Source organism: Bombyx mori, chromosome 6 (genome assembly GCF_030269925.1).
Source record: "Bombyx mori chromosome 6, ASM3026992v2".
NCBI lineage: Eukaryota > Metazoa > Arthropoda > Insecta > Lepidoptera > Bombycidae > Bombyx > Bombyx mori.
Genome location: NC_085112.1, coordinates 12,509,003 through 12,525,218, shown reverse-complemented (window position 1 = coordinate 12,525,218; position 16,216 = coordinate 12,509,003). Strand labels below are relative to the sequence as shown.

Sequence of the window (16,216 nt, the reverse complement as noted above, 5' to 3'; positions counted from 1 at the left end):
TCTAATATTAAACTTCTCCCCGCCTATTATAATAGGTTGGGGAAAAAGTTTCTTCGTATTTTTTAAGAAAATTTACAACATTTTTTAATATAATTTATTTACATTTAACTAAAGTATGTAGGTACTTTTTTGTTCGATAACTTTTTGCCGTCTTGTAGGTAGGGGCATGATCCCATTGCTATAGAAATTCTGGGGCTTCTGATCAAAATACCGTGACATCGAATTTCTTCATTAGATTCACTCATCTTGACAGTACGAAAAATAAATAAAAATCACACATTTTCCTCATTTGAATTTGGAATCATCTTCTTTAAAATTTAAACTTTTAATGATACCAAAACCAGCCAGATACAAATAGTATACCCAAAGAGATTTTATTACATGTTCTGACATACTATAATGCGAAAAGACTTTTTCCCCAATCTATTTTGTGAAATTAGAATATTTTGTCTGATTAAATAATAAAGTAGTGTATTTTTTTCGTTTTCCAATCACAGGTACACAATGTTTCATTGTTACTGAAGACATACAATTTGAAACACGAAGCTAAAGTTTCAATTTTATTTCATCTCTTGAAACTTGACCGTAATACTTGCTTCACAGTAGAAATAACTAAGATGATGGTACGTACTGGCTGATAATGCACCTAACTGTCATTAATTATTATGTATATAATATTATAGTAGTAGTATATATGTTATAGTCGCGGTAGGCAGTGGTTGGGCTCTGCCCCTGGCATTGCTGAAGTCCATGGGCGACGGTAACCACTCATCATCAGGTGGGCCGTATTCTCGTCTGCCTACGAGGGCAATAAAAAACAGTCTCCGAGTTTGATTTTACTAGGTACACTAGGTACTCTGGATACTAAGTACACTAGGTATCTATTTCACATCTATTAAACATTAATACATATAAATTTATAGGTAATACTAATATAACTCAAATCAAAGAAAATAGCTTTCAAATATCAAGGTAAGCTTAGAAATTGGTTATTACAATACGAGTAACTAAAGCAATAATGAAATGAAAATTCACTCGGTAATAATTTCTGAAGTAATAACTTCTAAAGTAATAAAATGTGTCCTACAAATTTGTTTAGTGTGCAGTATACAAACTCAAACGCTTTGCATAGTTGGCGTGTAGCGTACACTTGTAAACATTTTTCAGTTTAGGAATAAACGAATTTGAATACAGTTTATTTGTTTGGCAGTAGGTCGAATTTTCAGTAGCATCTTTTGGCCGCGAAATGAGATTTTTACTACGCCAGTAATAACTTGATCGAATCTTGAGAGCCTTATAGAAATCGAATCCTATTAGACGAACGTATTTCCTGTGGAATTTATTACATTTACGCGGGAATGCATCGAACGAATTCTTAATTTGAATTAGGAATCGGGCTTTTTTTACTGAATCGGATTTCGTCAAATTGAATTCGGGGAACTGAAGAAGTTCTAAATTTATGTATATTTAAAATCTATACTAATATTATAAATCTGAAGAGTTTTTTTGTTTGTTTGAACGCGCTAATCTCAGGAACTACAGGTCCGATTTGAAAAATTCTTTCAGTGTTAGATAACCCATTTACCGAGGAAGGCTATAGTCTATATAACATCACGCTAAGACCAATACAAACGGAGCACCAAAAAAGAATGTTTCAAAATCGAGGTTATTTTTACCTTTACCAGAAACGGTTAAAGTTTCGCTAAAATAATGTTTGACCGAATTGTTCCCCTTTAAAAGATCTAAAAAAAGTCCGCGACAGCATATGTTAAGGTTGGCTCACTATAACGTTTTTTATTGCTAACCAAATTTGTTCTAAAATAAAGCATAATTTGTAAACTATCCCACGCGAACGAAGTCGCGGGCAAAAGCTAGTTAAATTATATTACCAACAGTATATTAAAAGCAAGTTATTCAAATTCTGGAATAATTGGTAATCTCAGGCAAGCCGTGTATTGCGAGTTTTGTCCGTTTCTTACATATGAACAAATATAATGATTTTGTTGTATTTATAATTACTCTTCGTTGACCTCAATACTAATATTAATATATACAATAGTTAGAATTAATAGTTATTTAGTTATTAGTTATATAGAAAAGAACTAATAGTTATTATAAATTCTTTAATTGTGACACCTGAGAATCAGAGAGAGGCACGGAATAAATCAAATATGTTGTAGTCACAACAAAAATGTAAGTATCTAACATTAATGTACCATTAATTAATTCTTTGACTACACGAGCTTACTGCCATCTAATATTTGCTGCTGGTAGGGGATACAACAAACTCGCACGGAGACGAGGAGGTGTATTCCTGCCACTATTTCTGCGTTTTTTTATTGCTTAGATGGGTGGACGAGCTCACAACCCACCTGGTGTTAAGTAGTTACTGGAGCCCATAGACATCTATGACGTAAATGCGCCACCCACCTTTAGATATAAGTTCTAAAGTCTCAGTATAGGTACAACGGCTGCCCCACCCTTCAAACCGAAACGCATTACTGCTTTACGGCTAATAGGCGGGGTGGTGGTACTTACCCGTGCGGACTCACAAGAGGTCCTACCACCAGTCTTGAGTCTGCCTCAAATTAATGGTTCACCCCGGTTGGAGGGGTGGACTTTACCTACGTTTACTACGTTTGAGTTCTTTCTCATCTAAAGCTAAATGATGCTGCTTGTTGAGCAACAGAGAGTCTTAGTTGATCCAACCTTGGTATGCCCTGCCGACCATACTGACGCGTAGGCGTAATTTGAGCGGTATTAATGTTTTTCAACAGACGTAAGCTGAGTGGTGGTATCTGCTGTTTATTCGTCACCATATCACTGACTGCAAGAAAATCTCGCCAATCAAGCTGGGTTTCTTGAAGCTTTCATTGTAATATAGTTATTCCGCCAGCCAAACCAATACGTCATTGAATCGTGATTGGAGCCACTGCGGTCATCCACAGTGCGTTTCCAGAGGTATTTTTGCCACGTACCATCTGGCTATGGAATGAGCTCCCCTCCACGGTGTTTTCCGAGCGCTATGACAAGCTCTTCTTCAAACGAGGCTTATGGAGAGTATTAAGCGGTAGGCAGCGGCTTGGCTCTGCCCCTGGCATTGCTGTAGTCTATGGGCGACGGTAACCACTCACCATTAGGTGGGCCGTATGCTTATCTGCCTACAAGAACAATAAAAAAAAATTGTACACTATATGCTCTGCCACAAGTAATTAACTTGTTGTAAGTCACTAGTCCGCACTGTACTCTCTAAAAGAGCTTACTCTAACAACTGCTTAGTCTGTGAAATATTACCTTATAATATAACTTATAAATAATATAACTTACCATCAATCATTTGACTGGCCGTGGTAAGTAATTTAACATCATTGTCAGCATCTTGAGTCTCCAATCTAACGGTGACGTTCAGAGGATCCAGAGTATCATCACCAGCTCGGCCATGAAGAGTCACTAGGACGGCTGTGGTCTTCCCAGGTACGGCCACCTCTGGAGCTACCACTGAGAAACCCCTGTTTGAAAAGATAAATTAGTTGTATTTTTTTTATTGCTTAGATGAGTGGACGAGCTCACAATGCACCTGGTGTGAAGTGGTTACTGGAGCCCATAGACATCTACGACGTAAATGCGCCACCCAACTTGAAATAGAAGTTCTAAGGTCTCAAGTATAGTTCTAACGGCTGCCCCACCCTTCAAACCGAAACGCATTACTGCTTCACGGCAGAAATAGGCAGGGTGGTGGTACATACCCGCGCGGACTCATAACAGGTCCTAATAGTAGCAACAGTAAGCTAATATAGTTTTTAAAAGTGGAAATTGAGTTCAAATCAGAAATAACTTTTTTCAATACTTATTTCAAGTTACTTATTAGAATATTAACTTAATTTCATTACCCTATCTACAAGGTAAACACTGTTTTGTTTATTTCCGCAATGAAGCAAATATTAATTTCAATTGTGTCTAATTAACTGTATTATATTTCATTTACAGCTTTGGCTTTTAAGTATCGAAGTTTATGACTATTTTTGTGGTAAATGCTTAGCACTAGATGGATATGGAACCATATACCAATAAAAGCAATGAACATTTAAAGGGTCTTTAGAATTAGGTAGTATCTTGCATATCTTAAAACTAGACTGATTTCTCTGCTATTGAATATGCTACTGAATATTTTAGCCAACAACGAAGTCAGACGAGCGAGCAAAACATAAAAGAAATGTAGCATTGAAAATTCCCGTTTTATTTGTACAAACCGTACATGTTCGAATTATTGTATTTCCTTCAACCGTGTGCACCAAATATGGAGTTCTCTTTGACGAAAATACAGTTTTTCAGAAGACTAGTTTTCCGGATGTGTTATAAATTAAAATAAATGGAATCTGAATAACGTGAAATTATTTTCTCTTAAGGATTAAATGACTTCTGCTAGGCACTCGTACGTTGTATCCCAAAGTTGTTCCCATATTAGAAAAATTGCCTATATTTGCATAATTAAAATTACTATGACAATATTTGATAATGATTTACGGTTAATAAAATTCTTATAACATTCACAAGTTCGCTAAAATACACCGATACACTTTTAAAAATCAATCAGAAGATTTTTGTGACTTATTGACTTATTGTGTGCATTGAAGGTTTCACAGACCATAACTATACTTTTTAGTATAGGCTAAAGCTAAATGTTAATAATATTTTATACCGTATGTTCCATGGGGAGTGCTCTGAGGAATTGTTCGACATGATACCGGCATCTCGTTTTTACCATCGCACCGCCCGCCATCGGAGTAGAGTTCATCCGTACTACCTGGAGCCACTGCGGTCATTCACAGTGCGTTTCCAGAGATCTTTTTTGCCACGTACCATCCGGCTATGGAATGAGCTCCCCTCCACGGTGTTTCCCGAACGCTATGACATGTCCTTCTTCAAACGAGGCTTGTGGAGAGTATTAAGCGGTAGGCAGCGGCTTGGCTCTGCCCCTGGCATTACTGAAGTCCATGGGCAACGGTAACCACTCACCATCAGGTGGGCCGTATGCTCGTCTGCCTACAAGGGCAATAAAAAAAAAAAAAAATTACAGTTAAACATTGAATTCAAATGTCCACGAATGACATCTTGGCATTTTATGTCAGTGGTCACGAAGTTTTGAAAAATGATAAAATCTTAAATGAAATTAAATGCGAAAATAAACCGAAAAGGTATTTTTAATTGTATTACTCACAAAAACCAAGGATGAGATGTACTAAATATTAACGTGATAAAATATTAACGTCTTATAAATCGATGAACAGCGGCTGCACGCACGAAAAAGTGTCACGTTCCGCCTGAGCTTGAACCGTGAACGTGCAAGCGAGAGCGCGGAACAAGCGATAGAGAGGCACGATCGTCCCAAGCATTAATTTATCGAAAAAAAATTAATTTTCAAGTAACTTCTTCTTTGTATTAAACAAAGTAATAATTCAGAAACAATAATTCAATTAAATTCATAAAGGCATGCAATGTGTCATCAATGTTTCTTACTCTTTACAGACAATCAATTATTATTATTATTTTTATTTTTTGACACAAAACACTTTCACAGACACATTTAACGTAGGAATTATATTGGAACGAAGTTCCTTATCGCGCGTTGTGAAAGGGGGCTAGACGGAAAAAATTCTTACGAAAAGTTGTCACGACACTTTTTAGATCCGTCATTCTGACCAATCAACGTGTAGGCGCTTATCGCGTGACATTGCTCGTATCCGATTGGTCCGCGTAATGAGTACAGTTTCTCGAGATAGCGTTTCAACAATAGTAATTTAGTTCATAGTATTGTTTTTTTCTTCTTCATAATGCCGTAATTTATTATTATAACTTAAAAAAATAATTACAATTCCTTCACTAATTAATCGAAAGGAACTTCGTTCCATCCGGGTGTCCCTTGACACCTCTGAAGTTTTTTTTTGTCAATGAATCCAAATGCCGACACAATAAGTAAGAATTCATTTCTAAATTCACGAATACATTCCTACGGTTTCTTGTTTTGTTTGTATTTTTATTTCCTAGTCGAATGGCTCTATAATGTCTACATTTGATAAGGGTTGGAGTCAATGTATCCGGAACATAGCTGCTTGATGACTTCGTTCTTAACATATATTTTATAAATATATCTTACTACTAACTTTAATATACAGTGCTTCCACTTTAATGATTTCCTTTCCCCACGCCTCAATTCAAATTTCTCCTTCTTAGCGCTTTTTCCCCTCCAAAATTGTTCTGCTGTAGTTTTTACTTTTGGCCCTAGTGTAGTAACTAAAAAAAGACGGTCTTTATCGATTTTAGGTTTGTTTTAGGTTTTACCCATGATTTCCCGCAATTGCCCTTTTTAATGTCTTCCCTTTTTTCCCCTCCTATGGGGAATTTTCCCTCATTGTGGAAACACTGTTAATATATCATCCGAGTTTTATTATTATGAACTTTTTTTTAGCTTAAGCGTGGTTATGTTGCCGGTTGTTAATCAGATGAAATGGATAGGCGATGCTAACTTTGGCTGATATTTTCACGTCATCAGATCCATGTTTTAAGCATAAAGTATGGATGTTAACTGCATAGCGAATGGTGGTACCCACTCGTATTAGTCATACGTCTTATGATAAATAAATATATAGCCAATTTTATTTCGGAAAATCATTTCGGAATTGTCTTACATTGCTGCAATTATTCTATTCGAATCTTTTATTTATTTATAGCTTAGTTGGGTGGACAAGCTCACGGCCCACCTGGTGTTAAGCGTTACCGGAGCCCATAGACATCTACAACGTAAATGCCGCCACCTACCGTGAGATATAAGTTCTAAGGTTTCAGTATTGTCACAACGACTGCCCCTTCCTTCAAACCGAAACGCATTACTGCTTCACGGCAGAAATAGGCAGGGCGGTGGTACCTTACCCGTGCGGACTCACAAGAGGTCCAACCACCAATAATTACGCAAATTATAATTTTGCGGGTTTGATTTTTATACACGATGTTATTCCTTCACCGTGGAAGTCAAGTTCTTAAGTACGTATTCCATTTAAAAAAATTGATACTTGCCGGCGAGATTCGAACACCGGACGACTTATAGGCCACGACGACTTAAATCTAATCTAATAACGTTATACCATTTCCTTCGGTTTTCGCGACTTGAAGACACAAAACTTTTACAGTTTAATCTCGCGTTTTTTATTGCCTCTATATTATTACCGAAGTTTCGAAGACTTTATGAATGACGCTGTGTTGAAGTAAGTAGCTAGCGCTCCTAACTGTTGCGCCAATGATCGTGGGTTCGATTCTCACATCAGGCAAAACATTCATGTGACAAACAGGTTTGTTTACTCTTTGTTTGGGTTTTTATTACCTTTAAGTGTTATTCAAGTATGTATGTCAGTCTTTGGTACCTATAACACAGGGAATCTTAATTTGGAGCCATATGACCGTGCATGATTTGCTATTCATTTATTATTATTATAATTTCCGTGGTTACAACAATCACTGTAAAAAACTTTTAAAATTAAACTACCCATAAATCTATATTAATAAAAATGAATTGCTGTTCGTTAGTCTCGCTAAAACTCGAGGAAGGCTGGACTGATTTGGCTGATTTTGGTCTTGAATTATTTGTGGAAGTTCAGAGAAGGTTTAAAAGGTAGATAAATATGAAAATGCTCGGAATTAAATAAAAATAATAATTTTGTTTTTCCTTTGATGTGTCCCCCGTCGGACGGATTCCTTTTGTTTATTTTAAGTGTATTTTATATAAAAATTTTGGACTTTTATTTATCGATTGACGCACTACGAAGTCTGCCGGGTCAGCTAGTTAAACAATAAAAACTAACATGCTCCAACAAGTATAAAAAGTTCCCGATTTCGTTTCAAAGTTGAAACGAACAAAGTGCTCAACTTAGTGCATTGCGGCTTCCAGTTGCAGTGCCCGGTTTATTTGAAGGTAGTCCGCAGTAGTTATCCGGTTTATTTGTGTTACCCGGGTCGTATGTGACGTGAAGTCACAAAGTCGTCCGCGAGAAACTTTTGACAGGCTTTAAAAGTGATAATAGAAAGCTAGAGTTGAATGGAAACCCATTATGTTTATATATTATTATAAGTCACCGCAGAATAATTGAAATAATATTATTTTAAGCTTTGGTGCAAATATTAAACACAATATGTCAAGACATTAGAGGTATGTCAAAAGGTCAAAAGTCTCTGTTTTTAATTTAGGTAGAGACCTCAGAAAGCAAATCTCAAGGTGGGTAGCGGTATGTACGTTGTTGATGTCTATGGGCTCCGCTAGCTCCGCACTTAAGACCAGATGAGTCGCAAGCTCGTTCACCTATCTAAGCAATAAAATTAAATAATTAAATAAAAATAGGTAGTTTTACAATATTAGGTAATCGCTATTAACTAAAGAACTGGTAATTTAATTGTATTTGTAACGTTGGCAACCGCGAAAGCTTAGTTAGAAGACTGTTTATGATCTGCCATAGACCTAAGCAGCTAAGCTTAGATTTTTATTGATAAAACGTAATCGTTAATGATGACTTTACTGGCGTTATCTACGTGGATCTTTCATCATATTATACATATATAATGATATGGGGTATCTCAGAATCAATAAACAATAAAAGACTTAATTGTGTTTTCTGTACATAATATAAGATAAGATAATAAGATAAGAACATTTAAAGCTCTTAATCTCTTTTAAAATTAATATTAAAAATTAAACAGTAAACAGTATTAATAAACTATACAAGACTCAGCTTTCTTTTTACTGAATGACCGACTGCACTCCATGAAACTTCAGAATTTTAAAAAATAAAGGTTTTGGAACGAAGTTCGTTATGGGACGATGCGGGGGGTACCCTAACCGAGAAAAAACGTCCGTAACATAAGATTTTTGTTATTTATGTATAGTCTTAGTATGATGGCTATACAGTGTCTAATGTATAGTCTACGTGATATAATAACCGTATTATTATTCATATAAATAGCTGTTTCTTTGTATATTATTATTATATATTTTTTATAAATCATTGTGAATAAACTAAAATTGATAACTTTGTAAAGTAGTTTTTATTTTATTATTATAAATAAAAAAAAGTATAATAAAAAATGTATACCGGATTAATTATTTTCTTTATACCTCGAATAGAACTTAAAATTAATATCTTTATAATATGGGACTTCGTTCCTATCCGGTGTCCCACGACACCACACATCTTTTTTTCTTTGCACATATATTTACACCGTAACGATGTTATGCCCACTGAGTTTCTCGCCGGATCTTCTCAGTGGGTCGCGTTTCCGATCCGGTGGTAGATTCTGCGAAGGAATCTTCTTGCTCGGGCAAGTGTTAGCGACACCTCCGGTTTGAGCCCCGAGGGCTTACCTATACACTACGCTAACGCTGATATAGCATTTCCTTGGTATCACCATAGAGACGAACAAAAAAATGATGTTATTAGAGAAAAAACCATCATAATTCTAATTCTCTAAATAAACCTATAAAAAAACTTAAGGATTTTGGCTTTAAAAATAAATTTTAAAAGCTAACTCATTCAGCTTTCTAACTAAATGTCGGTTAAAACTTAATTTAAAACTGTCCGGGATCGGTTTTCCCTCTGGGAAATGTTAACTCAAAGTAAAGAGTATCTATAATGATCAGTAGGAAGTGACTCTTGATTCGAGTGTTCTACTTAGAGTTATTTTTAAATCCACATACATAAAAACTTATTGAAACTAAAGTTCATTGAAAATCTCTTCTTTTTCTCTACCTTATCCCACTAGGTGAGGCAGCACAGCTAATTTTTCTCTTCCATTCTCTTCTATCAGCCGTCATCTCAACACTCACTCCTCTATCTCTCATATCGTCATTCACACACTCCATCCAAGTCTTCTTCTGTCGATCTCTTCCCCCTCTACCTTGCACTACCATTTCCATACATCTCTTAGTCACATGCATCTTCTCTCTACTCACCACATGTCCATACCACGCCAACAGTCCGCTCTTTAATTTGTTGATTACCGGGGCTACTTTCACACTTCCTCTGATATACTCATTCTTTATCTTGTCCATTCTTGTCACTCCACACGTCCATCTCTACATTCGCATCTCTGCCGCAAAGTTCATTTAAAATTTACGCGTAATTTATTCATATATCTCTGAGTCAGTGTTATGTGGCCTCTGAGTATCAAATCTCAAGTGTAAACTACTTTGTATAACAACCATCTCATCAATATAAATATTATGTGTCAATATTGAATTACTTGAACTCTTTTCTTTGACTGGAGTAACATTAAATTATTATAAAAACGTTTTTTCATAAAAGTTACCACTGTACTTGAAAAAAAGAAACAATATTTGATAATAAATAGAAAAGTACTGCGCTACTACTTTTGTAATGCGTTTTTATTAGCAAGTTTACAAGACGATAGAAGCCTTGAAGAAGGCCAGATTTGGTTACGTAAGTTGTATGACGATGCGAATTCGCTAAGGATATTCTTGCCGCAAGTATTGTGAAATCACTCCAACGATAATGAAAGCAAAATGAACTTTATTTGCCTTGTTGTACGGATGTAAGAGAAATCCAATACAAGGGATTCAAACAACAAAAGATCGGCCATGGACACTTGCCAGGAACGATTGAATCGATCGATTTGAATAAGCATTAAGTATTGTAATGTTTTTATGAGGGTCTCGCGAATACTGAGTGTTTAGTCGCATTTCCATTCTGACAATTTGTCTTATAAAACCTATTATATTTAATAAAGCATTGTAAAGAGTTATTAAATTTACTAATAGTGAGTACTTTTGGCATTATATGACGATAAGACTGTTAGTTAAGACCTCTTGTGAGTCTGCACGGGTAGGTACCACCACCCTGCCTATTTCTGCCGTGAAGCAGTAATGCGTTTCGGTTTGAAGGGTGGGGCAGCCGTTGTAACTATACTGAGATTTTAGAACTCATATCTCAAGGTGGGTGGCGCATTTACGTTGTAGATGTCTATGGGCTCTAAACACCACCTAACATCAGGTGGGCTGTTGAGCTCGTCTACCCATCTAAGCCATAAAAAAAAATCGAATAGAGACAAACAATGGTCTAACTCCACGAAGAACCCGAAAATTCGGTCAATCCATATCTCATCGGGTCATGCCTCTACGAATAAACATCCGATATATTTTTAAGCCTCCCAGAGTGCGGGAAAGCGGTCCGCGTGCGTGACTCCATTGTCGGCCCAGTACTTGGACTCGGCTAAAACGACCCGAGCAACAAATAAATAGAAACGGTAACGGCTCCTACGTGATATCGGAACGCTTTTTTTCTTCTGTCAGCGATATTTTAAAGCAATGTTTACGTTTGAAGGGTTGATTCTTGTAGAGTCACTTTTTATTAGGGACGACGTTCGAGCTTATGCTTGCTCTTGTCTGGGCTAAATATCATATTATCAAATTCAATAAAATTTGTGAACAAAGATATGAAGTTGAATACGTAGAAGCAATTATGTTGGTTTTCAAATATTTCGATAGGTTTTTACACTTTTGAGACTCTTTTAATGGTGGATAATTATATTTATTTTTTTACCAACTTAGTGTTTGTTTATTTCGAGTCTAAGGTATTTAATTACGGCAAATTGTTCATCGTAAGGTTTTTAGAATTTAGACAAATGCTTAAAATGGAACAAAGCCCCTGAGCATGGTTACTCATTTCTTAAGTCGATCAAAAATGTGGATTGAAATAAATTATTGAAGTCGTCGTGACCTAAAGGATAAGACATCCGGTGCATTCGTGTTCAGCAATGCACCGGTGTTCAAATCCCGCAGGCGGGTACCAATTTTTCTATAGAAATACGTACTTAACTAATGTTCACGCTTGACTTCCACGTGGGTATAGACATTTACATTGTAGATGTCTGTGGGTAACCACTTATCACCAGGTAGGCTGAGCTCACCCAACCATCTATGCAAAAAAAACTTAGCTTTATCGAGGATAACTATCGTATATTATTAAAATAACTGAAATAGGATAGGGTCGAGTAACCGATGGTCATAAAAAAAAGCTTTTTTGAAAAAAGATCTGACCATTCGAGATAGGACCAAAAATTTGGCTAATGAATTTTAGTGACACGGTTATCCACAATAATATTCTGCCTTCAGCTTATTTATATAACGTATTCTCTACAAATAAACACATCTTTATTATTTTCTATATTTACAAAGCTCTCATAACGCTCCCATAAATCCGAATTCAGTTTTCCCTTAGAATATTCGTGCAGACCTCGCCAATTCAATATATCCCTTCATCCTTACAATAAGAAAATGTATTAGAACTCGTGTTACAATAATGTGGAACCAACACGGGCGCCATCTGGCGGTAACAAGTGCATCTGCTGATTACAGTTTTCTCTTCACCACATTGTTTCAATGTATCGAAGATTTTCGCTTTTAAACAATACTGCGACTGAATTGACTTTTTTTTGTCTTTGTTTCTGACCAGGTTTTTTAATATTCTTAGTAATAGTACTGACGTCGGATAATCCATAACATTTATTTTAAGGTTAAGCTAAATGTTTGTTCTTTTGCCCCTCATCTGGGCGATTCCATAAATTTTATGATCTCTGGATTCGTGAAACCAAATTAACACATCCTTAGATTAGTGGACGAGGTCAATGCCCACCTGTTGTTAATCTGTGGAGCTCATAGATATCGTTAAGCTTAAATTTTATTATATAATCCCTTTCGAAGCGAAACGCGAACGGTCCTAGAAAAATATTAGTGAGAGTAAAAAAGGGCGAATTGTTAGTCCACTCGCAAAATTACTTTATGTTGTTAGTTGTTATGTGGGTTTATGCAAACACCTGATAGCAAAAAAAGCTCTCATCGTATATAGCTAAAGAAAATACGCCCTTTTTTATTAAAATCATCAATGCTGTCCTTTCTCCGGATCGTATAGATTTCTCTTACGAAGCTGAATGTTCGCTGGAAACTCGTTACGTGCTAATGAATTATTCATGTGTCGTTGGCAAAGATGTACTGAAAACATTTCTCGATCTTCCTTTCGCTGGTATAAAAATTACTGCAGTGATTAGAGGATTGACATTAACAATAGCTCAGTCCAAGTATTGATTGTGTCAGGATTTTTAGGAAACAAGCAGTGCTGATCTTTTCTAATTCGATGGCCCAAAATGGTTTTTGGCCTCCGAAATAAGACCTCATTTAATTTTTCCCTATACTGCAGTCTCTTATCTTGGCCTAAAGTTCGCCCAATTCAGTCTACAATGCATCATATCGGGCCCATCATTGTTCCTTAATTCACTAATTTACATAAGCTTTACCTTAATACATATTAAGGCTTTAGCTCATCTTAAGAACCATCATAAATAGTTACCAAATCCCATAAATGAAATGTAGTCTCAACTGAATTGTAAAAACCATTGACCTACCCTCAAAATTAAATAAATGGCTGCTGAAAACCCACGTTAGCAGCTACCATAACTCTGCCTATTTTTGCCTCCGAGTTCATATGTGTGCTATGACCCTAAGGGACATGTGCGAAGGGCAAGGCTGGACGAATAGATGCACACATATGCATATGTAAGCGTGGGGGTTGCTGGTTGACCACACGTCACACCTCGGATCGTAACTACTTATCCCGAGGCGAATCGTTTACGTCATGATTTCGATTACTATGCTTTTCAGTAGGGAGCTTCATACCTCCTCCTCGCGTCGTTTCCTCACTTCCGAGGGTCGAGACCAGTATATTTTGACAGGATGCTACTTCTCGCAATGTCCCTCCAGCGCCTCCGATCATTGGCCGCATGAAGGGCTTCGTGGAATGGGACCCCTAGTGTGGTACGGATTTAATCGAACCACTATCTAACACAAATAGTCTCTTTAGGCTATCGGGTGTTTTCCGAGCAATACGTCCGAAGTACTCAAGGGCACGGCGAAGGCAGAGTGTAGACAGTCTTGTCTTCATCTGCAGTTGGTCTAAGATAGACACATTGGTTCTCTTCGCTTAGGAGCTTCATATAAACAATAATGGCTCAAGTTGATACGGTTATGATCTCTTTGCGAGTTGATATGTGGGTTATAAACCTCAAACGGATGGCACAGCCGTTAAATACTGAAACAATTGACACTGGAACTTCATATCTAAGCTTGGGGTGTAGCAGTCACATTTCAATATCTATGTGTTTCGGAAACAGCATAAATACTAAGTGAGTCATGAATCCTTTCACCTACTTAAAAAAAAAAAAAAAAACCTAAGCAATGAACATGATATATGATGATGAATGAATATTCATTAAAATTTTATCGAAAGCACCATGATGTAAACGAAAAACGAAAAATATAATATTTGGCTATATTAGCATTTTGTTGATTGAAAAATTAGTCCCTTGAGACTCATCGCTTTTAAAATTGACGTTTTGCCTACAAAAAATAAAGTGATTTTAAAAATGCTGTGTATATTTGATATACTGTACATAAGAATTGTCAGTTAAAAATCAGATAGGTTTTATTCTATTGGTACTACAATACATTACATTCAATGCATGCATTACACATGTATTAAATGTATAATTACAATATGTATTTTGTTACGTATATATCAGAACACGTTTTTGAATACAATTCAACATTTCATTCGGGCAAACATTGAAAACCAAATCGGTGCAGTATCCTGTCTCAATTAATAGTCTAAGGCACAGTGCTGAAAAGCCGAAGCTCCCACAAAGCTTTGGAGCTGCAAAAGCTAACAGAATTGACTCGAACTTCTGTGTATTTGGAACGTGAATAATGCTCGGTCTACCAAATCAGTGAATTTAAGGCAGATAATTCATGAGAAATTCATAAATGGATCGGGTAATGCATTATAAAAAAATACTAATTTACTAAGTACTAATTTTTAATTATATTATTAATTATTTTAAATTACTATTTTTTACTGGTGGTAGGACCTCTTGTGAGTACGCACGGGTAGGTACCACAACCCCGCCTATTTCGGCCGTGAAGCAGTAATGGGTTTCGGTTTGAAGGGTAACCATTGTAACTATACTGAGACCTTAGAACTTATATTTCAAGATGGGTAGCGCATTTACGTTGAAGACGTCTATATGCTCCAGTAACCACTTAACACCAGGTGGGCTGGGAACTCGTCTACCCATCTAAGCAATAAAAAAATAAATATAAAAATTTCGAAATCTAAAGAGTATACTTATAATAATTATCAATAAATCTAACGTAATAAAAAAAAGAAATTTGAAACTATGACGAAAATGATATGAATGGAATTAAAATTTAATTACTTGACAACATTAGCAGTATAATAATAGATACGCGTAATACGAGACGTCGTGAGTGGAAAATGAAAATATATTGTTAGATAGAATTATAAGACCCTTAGTACGTATCTTGTTTGCGCGGTTGCAAGAATCCGTCACTCGATTTTGAGTGAACTTTGTCCGGTATTTATTAACTGTAAGAATTTTGGGACTAGGGATGGAAGGAAACCGCAATAACCAGTCCAGCGTTTTTCCTCGTAGAGTGTGCTTCAGTTTTTGGTGGCGGCCACCCTAGTATGGCACTCGACAATTTTCGGGGACGGAGTTGATCGCAAAACACAATGAGGTTGGCAATTGTGTACCTCACTTTTAAACATGCGAGTCTTTACGCGAAATAAGTAATTTATTTTATACAGTGATTTGATTCGGCTATATTTTCTAACTTTAACTTTTTGGCGGTTCTTTTAAAATACCTTGTGGCCTGCTAAAGAGATATTTAAGCCTTATAAAATATTTTCTTCTTATATTCTATTATAATATGAAATCTGGATATGAAACAAAATATGACGAAGTTGAATCATTTAAAACTTAAATCATTAGGGATGAAATAAGTAAATTAGTAAGTAGCTCTTTACTTTTTCAGTGGAATTTTTATTAGAGCGTGAGAAGTTTTCCCAAATTTATGCACTTTTACAGACCCTAAGCAGTTAATAAACCATCGATATTATACATAACATACATACAAAAAAAAAAAAAAACATTGAAACATTAAGAAACACAAAATAAAATAGCTCACACAACTTCGTTACTCGTGTTCTGATCAAAAAGTCCTTTTGGTTGTAATTTCTATATTGATATAGATTATATTTTTGTGTATCAGTATCAATAAGGATTTCAAGGTATGTAACCTTTTGCAATA

At 35.9% G+C, this 16,216-nt stretch overlaps 1 protein-coding gene across 1 annotated transcript in view; it reads right to left on the bottom strand.

The window, feature by feature from the left end:
• The window catches only part of LOC105843003 (C3 and PZP-like alpha-2-macroglobulin domain-containing protein 8), a 287,401-nt gene that overhangs the window by 150,724 nt on the left and 120,461 nt on the right, over positions 1-16,216 (bottom strand). The window contains exon 3 of the mRNA XM_038011434.2: positions 3,328-3,509. Coding sequence (XP_037867362.1) covers positions 3,328-3,509 — 182 coding nt within the window. The remainder of the gene's footprint in view (positions 1-3,327; positions 3,510-16,216) is intronic.